Genomic DNA, 6989 nt, shown 5'->3' with positions numbered 1-6989 from the left:
CCAAACCAATGTGCCTGGATCTGGACAATAAAGATGTATCTTATCTTATCTTATCTTATCTTATTTTACAGTGACAGGGGGGAAAGCAGACTTTTAAGAATGATTATATTAGTCTACTAAACCTTAAATCTGTTTAATAAAACCAAGGAAAGGAATTCTGAATGTTTAAATATGTAAAAACTGAATATATTTTTTTGAAAAGTGATTTTAAATCACTGATTTTTATTTAAAAAATCAAGTTGATTTAAAAAAAAAAAATCAACTGATTTAAATCAACCCAGCTCTGATTTCAATTATTGAAAAAAAAAAAGTAAATTGAATACTATATTATTTTACAGTGAAAGGGGGGAAAGCAGACTTTAAAGCATGATTATATAAGTCTACTAAACCTTATATCTGTTTTATGAAACCAAGGAAAGGAATTCTGAATGTTGAAATGTGTAAAAACTGAATAAAAATAAATTTTTGAAAAAGTGATTTAAATCTCTGATTTTTATTTTAAAAATCAAGTTGATTTAAATTTTAAAAATCAACTCATTTAAATCAACCCAACCCTGCTCGGGTGGCTAGCATTTTTCTGCCCACCCGGAGTCAGTCACCTCGATCTAGTCATCATAGTCTTAGGTAGCGTAAACACGGTCTTGCGGCCTTCCAAGGGACATGAATCTACATATAGAGCACCTAGCACACCTCTGTGATTGGCCCAAATATAGATGACGTATTTCCGCCGTCTATTTTTCTGTCCTCAGAGGAGCATGCAACTTTTGGCATCAGCCCAACTTTTGCGCTACTTTTGCTAATTTTTCTTGCAACTTTTGCTATTTTTAAAGGCAACTTTCTTCAGGGTTTCCCTCTCGAGTTGACTAGATCTTTCACCCTTTATTATTATTCATCGGAATGCTGGTGACAAAGCTACTAAAAATAGAAATGCAACGTTGTGATGTTTTAGTAAAGAATCTTTATGGTGATATTAATTATTATCAAAGATTCTCTACTACCAAGATGTTTCAATCGCCCTGTCTCGTGTCCGAGCGGGACTTGGGCGCGATCTTGTCTTAGTGCGTGACAGCCTGTGATACGAGTGTAAACAATATTCTAGTGATAAGTTGAAAGTGAACAATTTTGTCTGCGGGCAGAGAGAGAGAGAGGGGGGGTAGAAGGGAGAAAAAGATTGAGTGTGTATATTTCGATGAGTGCGTTTGTGTGTAAAATATGAGAGAGGGGGGGGGGAAGGGCGGGAGAGGGGGAGGGAGAGAGAAACCACCACGGGCCAGAACACGGAGCATGCACAGAAATCCCCTCAGGCCAGAAGCGTTACGCTAATTGACCAAATTGGTTTGTGTGGCAAAACACTGGCCACACCAGATCAGGTGGCTAGCCGCTCTGAAAAAGATTTCCGTGCTGACCATGTTTTGTCTTTCTTGCTCTTCTCTTTGTTGAAATAGTCGTTTGTTTTTATAAATCATTGTGCCTCTCTTTGCTCAAAATAAATGTTAAAAATATGTTGAGTTAGAGTGATGTATTGCCTCTCCGACAGGTATCCCAGCTAGCAGAGGCCACTTGTTCTGCATTTCTGCGTCGACTTCCTCTCTCTCCGACAACAACAACAGCAACAATACAACCAGCCGGAGTTAACACATCGGTTGTGAACACAGTGGTGCCATGTCGAGGCAAGCGATTTGATCATCACTTTGTCAACCGTTGGATGGCCCGTGACTACAAGAGACGTGTCTGCCTGAAACAGCATTTCTCCTCTCGTCTTCGATACACCGTCATTAAGAGATGTTCTGTTCTACCTAAAGAGTTTCAGGTTTGTGTCCCCAGGAAGATTTTGATAGGCTGGTGTGGGACTTAAAATTTGCATCAATGAAGAGCCTGACTGCCATTTGTCGCCGCTCATCACAAGTGATGATAATATTGATTCTAATGTAAAGTTTATTTACTAGAATCTGTGATATTACAGCTTGTTTTTTTGTCGTATCTCGCATGATGGGTTTTAGATTCCCGAATTGGAAGGATTTTTAAAATGAGTATCTCTGTCTGTTTGCTGGGATGCTGTGATCCTTTTCTGGACACCCCCCCGGGCGGTGCCACTGACTGAAGTGTCTTTAGGCCATTCCCAAAAGGGGGACTTTTCTCATTCTAATGCACAGTAGAATTGTAAATGGGCTGATTCAGCAATGTCATGCTCATAACTGTGCCTGAACTACAACAGGGAACTACTGCTTTTTCTTTCCTAATCCTTACTATCGTCATTTTCTTCTACTTTTTTTGTATGTTTGTCACACTCTTGTGACCCGCTATTGCCGGGGTGCCTTGATAGTCGAAGCAGACTTTGTGCTGTTGAAGCTAGAGAGATGAGCAGAGTAAGTCTGATTCCCTGTAAGGACTTCTCTGTTGATGTCCACCCCTTGGCCTTATGCAGTTGCGAGCACCGTAAAACCTCTACTAAAACAAAAAACTTTTCAGGACAGCTTGGTTTTGACATACAGGGTTGATTTAGTTCACCTTTTTAGCCCTTTGTTGCCTCTTATGATATATATATATATATATATATAGTTGGGTACATCAAGGAAATGTATAATTTTAAGCTTAATGCCTAACCATAGAAGGTAGCAAAGTTTGTTTGAAACGGGGTTGGAATATTTCATGAGTGGGCCGGCAGCAGACAGTGAGTTCACTAACTGTGACACTGTAAGACGATGAGTCAGCTGTCCTGGCTAGCGAGCTTAGCTGAAAATTAGCACTGACCTTAGGACAGCACATTCCCTTGTTTTTCCTTTTCCGAGCTCCTGATCACTTTGTTATTGTGTCCATGCGTGTCTTCTTCTTCTTCAATTGACATAGATGTAAAACAGCTTTGGGGATCATGGTTTTTTTCTCATTTCTTTGCAAGGATGCTCTCTGAGTCATTCTTCGTCTGCCTCTACCTCTTTTGCTTTCAATTTCTCCATTGAGAGCAATATGATCTCAGCCTATCACTTTACTCAAGTGTCCTAGGAACTCTATTTGTAAGGCGTACTGACAAAATTAGTTATTTTTCGAATTTTAGCCCGTTTTACTAGGATAGAGATATATATGTGTCACGACCTGGTGGACTCCGGCGCTCGCCAATTTTTGGGCATATGGAGTTATTAGTGCCATATTCACGCTAATTCATTTGTCTTCCTTTTGGCAAAAAAAGTAGCCATCTGTCTTAAATAAAAGTCAAGATATTTGCGATTGGCGGAGGTGGGGGTTGCCTGATGTCAGAGGTAAAATGTGAGGCATCATGGTGAAATCAGGCGCTCGTCAAAATAATGAAATTGAAGAGAGCGGCATTTTTCTTCCCCTTTGGCAATTTTTATCTAATTTTGTGATTTTGGCTCAGTACTTTTTATGTCCATTTAAAAACAATTTGCTCTTTAACTTTTTCTTATAATATTGATTAAAGACGCAAAAACTGTAAGTTTAGTTTCCAAGGGCTCTCAAGCTTTGGAAGTCATTAAACTTTTGTGGCCATTTTTTCTCTATTTTACCTTTGAAACCAGGTGACCCCCACCTATTTCAATACAAAATATCTCGACTTTTATTGAAGATAGAAGGGTAATTTTTTTCATTGAAAACAAGACAAACAAACAAGTTCTAAAATTATACTAATAACTCCATAATATGCCCCAATAACGACGAGCGCCTGATTTCACCGCATTGTAACTCAAATTGGTGAGAATTTTAATTTCCCAGCGGCCAGAACAATGCCGGTTTCCCCGATTACATTTTTTTGACGAGTGCCTGATATTACCACGCTGGCTCACATATGAAATCATAAAAGACATGTTCCACTCGAACGAAATGACATTAATTGAAATGTCTACAAATTTAATGTGTCGATGTTCAGCCAGTGTCTCCATACATGTATGTGGATTGTGAGAAGTAACTCATTGTGTCAGCACATGTCACATTTATTGTCTTCTTTCTACCGTCTAGCTTGCACATAGTGAAGAGAACACACAATTAACAAAACATGCCCTTAGCAATCAGATTTTCAGTTCCCCAAATTTTTTCTCTACATGACATGTCGTATCGATGGCTGAGTGCAAGAAGTAACTAGGCTAATATCACTTGTGGTCGAAATGGAGTTATTGATTTGGGTAGTGAGTGTTAAGCCGCTCTTTTACCCCTGTAAATATCGAAGCCATAGCTTAATTCAGTATTGAAATACAGTCGAACCTGCCTTAACAGAAATCTGTGTAAAACGGAAATCCTCTTTAATTACATGTATAAAACGGAAACCTGTCCAACGCGGAAACGAAAAGAAAAATCCTCTCCCTTCCGAGGGTCTCACCCGTCTAAGACGAAAAATGCTTTGCTCGCTCAGCCCTGATTTGAAACAGACTCGCAAGTTTGGTTCCGCCGGCCACGCCGCTATGCGAGGAAGGGTAGTAGGGGTGCAATTTGGGGGTAGATGTTACCTATGTTACCCCATCATGTGAGCCCTGAGCGATGCAGATGGTCAGGATAGTGAGGGTGTGAAATCTCACGACTGCCTGTGACAGTGCTCGAGTTGCGAGCCACCACGGAAACTTTCCTGGGTAGGCAGAAGCCAGGGGTGTGAAATTAGCTTGACCAATGCTTGCCGCCCTGGTACGGCCAGCCAAGAAAAGAGTTCCTCGAATCGTTGTTACATGATGGTGGTAAGGGGTGGCATTGGTTGACTGTGCTTGTTACACTGATGGGTGGAGCTAAGGGTGGAAGCAAAAGAGATGTTCAAACGTTTCTGTTTTTAATAGGTCAAACAGTGATCCTAAGAAAGGAAAGCACTGGTGGTAATTGGATAAGTAAGACTGACGCATGTCATTATCTGACAGGATAGCAGTTGAGAGGTGTGAAGTTTTGACCAGTGCTTGCTGATCGGACGAGCGATCCTTGATCCCACCGGCTGGGTCATTGACCCCCCTCCCCTTCCATCTCCACCTAAATTTCCCTGTCTAAGATGGAAAATGTCTAAGACGGAATTTTTTTATGGCTCCCTTGCGATTCCGTCTTACACAGGTTCGACTTTTCTTTTTTGACTATGTTAATGTTATAGGGATTTCAGTTTCGTCAAAATTTCAAACTAAATTTTCTCGAAACTGTGAAAAGTGGATATATAGCATAGTCACTTCTTGCGCTCAGCCGTCGATATTCTTTGTATCAAAACTTTTACATACTGGTAGCAGAAAGATTTGGATCCTGTGACCACGGAGTTGGCCGTGTGAGTGCTAGACTATAATTGTTTGTACTAGTTACCGCCCCACGCTCACTTTTTGCAGCACAACCTCAATTGATTTTTTTTTTCAATCCGTATTATCATGCTTTTCTTCTCACGGATGAGGGTACCACTGGTAGGTCCTACTTCTTTTCTTTCCTTCCGTTGTTTCTGTGTGAATGTCTTACTTTTTCCCTATAAGTTAGATCGACTTTAATATATTGTGTCAGTGTGATTTTTCTTCTAAACTTTGTTCGCCTATATGACAGTTGCAGTGTCAATATTCTTCTCTTTGAAATGCTTAAAGTAACCTGATCTACCGCTACTATTTCAAACTCCTGTCTTTCCATCAGTTGTTCCTGTTTGTCTATCTTACTTTTCCTTGCACCAAAATGACCGTCATCTGGTTGACGTGTTTCTGTTTACTCAAGCTATTAAAATGTCAAACTCACAAACAAACTTTCACCCCCCGGGGCAGTGCCACTGACTGTAGTGTCTTTTGGCCATTCCCAAAGGGGGTACATTTCTCGTTCAAGCACAGTAGAATTGTAAATGGGCTGATTCATGTCACTCTCATAACTGCCTGATCTACAACAGGGAACTGCTGCTTTTTCTTTCCTGATCCTTACTATTGTCATTTTCCTCTACTTCTTTTGTTTGTTTGTCACTCTCTTGTGACCTGCTATTTTGGGGTGCCTTGATAGTGGAAACAGACTTTGTGCTGTTGAAACTAGAGAGGTGAGCAGAATAAGTCCGATTCCCTGAAAAGACTTCTCTGTTGACACCCACCCCTTGGCACTCATATGACCTTTTGCAGTTGGGAGCACCATAAAACCCTCTACTATAAAAAAAATATAAAAATTTCTGTGTCACAGGAAGTAGCAGGCCAGGAGTTACACGCCTTCCCCCGCGACGCCTGCTACCCGCGAATCAAACCTCGGTGCATCCTCACCTCCCGCCCCCGCTGGGTCCTCCACGACTACCGACTGAGCCGCATACAGTGGCGGCTGCTGGCGGACTACAACAAGCTCAGCGGAATCAAGAGGGCTACCTGGTGATGGGGGAATGATTGAGTAGGGCGGGGCAGGGTGGGGGGATGGATTGGGTTAGTTTTACAGATGTCATATTGAGCGTTTGATTACATGTGTAAGTGTTTATGTATACCTACATGAGCGTTTGTAATAACTAATACATGTTTGCAAGTGTTCATTATAATTCCCACCTATGAGTGATTATGACACACATATATGCGAGCCTTTGTTTCCACTACCCTTGTGAGTGTTTACATTTCATGTTTGCAGGTGTTTATAATTCACACACACATAAGTGTTTAGTTTATGATGCAGGTATGTGAGTGTTTGTAATACACACATGTCGGTGTTAATGATACACATATATGCAAGTGTTTTTGATTGTCTTTAATGTAAGTGTGTGATGTGTTGAGCTGGATTAATTGTCTGATTGTCTGGGAGTGTACTAGTTTTGTCATGGTGTGTTTCAACATAGTCTTTGTTTTGTGTGTAAGTGAAAAGTTTGACTGATGGTATGCACGAGCAGAAAGTGTTGTCTTTGGCTGAGGAAGATGAGAGACTTCAGGTATTTGTCGGTAGTCTAGTGGTTAGGCTACGAGACTAGTATTTTGTGGTTGCGGGTTCAGGGGTTTGAGCCTCAGGCCAGACATTGTGTCCTTGGGAAAGGCAGTTTACTCAAATTTTCCTCACTTCACTCGGGTGGGAATGGGTACCCGGCCAAAGACAGTGAA

General features: G+C 41.0%; 1 protein-coding gene across 1 annotated transcript; it reads left to right on the top strand.

Annotated features, from left to right (window-relative positions):
* Window positions 1–1537: 1537 nt before the first annotated feature.
* LOC101845476 (28S ribosomal protein S14, mitochondrial) lies at window positions 1538–6622 on the top strand (the record flags this gene model as incomplete). Its single annotated transcript, XM_005101441.3, is given in 2 exon segments — window positions 1538–1810; window positions 6103–6622. Coding segments are annotated over 2 exon segments (456 nt in total), but the record flags the coding sequence as incomplete, so codon positions are not given.
* Window positions 6623–6989: the final 367 nt, after the last annotated feature.

The sequence above is a fragment of the Aplysia californica genome, unplaced genomic scaffold, assembly GCF_000002075.1.
Source record: "Aplysia californica isolate F4 #8 unplaced genomic scaffold, AplCal3.0 scaffold00283, whole genome shotgun sequence".
NCBI classification, from domain to species: domain Eukaryota; kingdom Metazoa; phylum Mollusca; class Gastropoda; order Aplysiida; family Aplysiidae; genus Aplysia; species Aplysia californica.
This window is presented reverse-complemented; position numbering and strand designations above follow the sequence as displayed.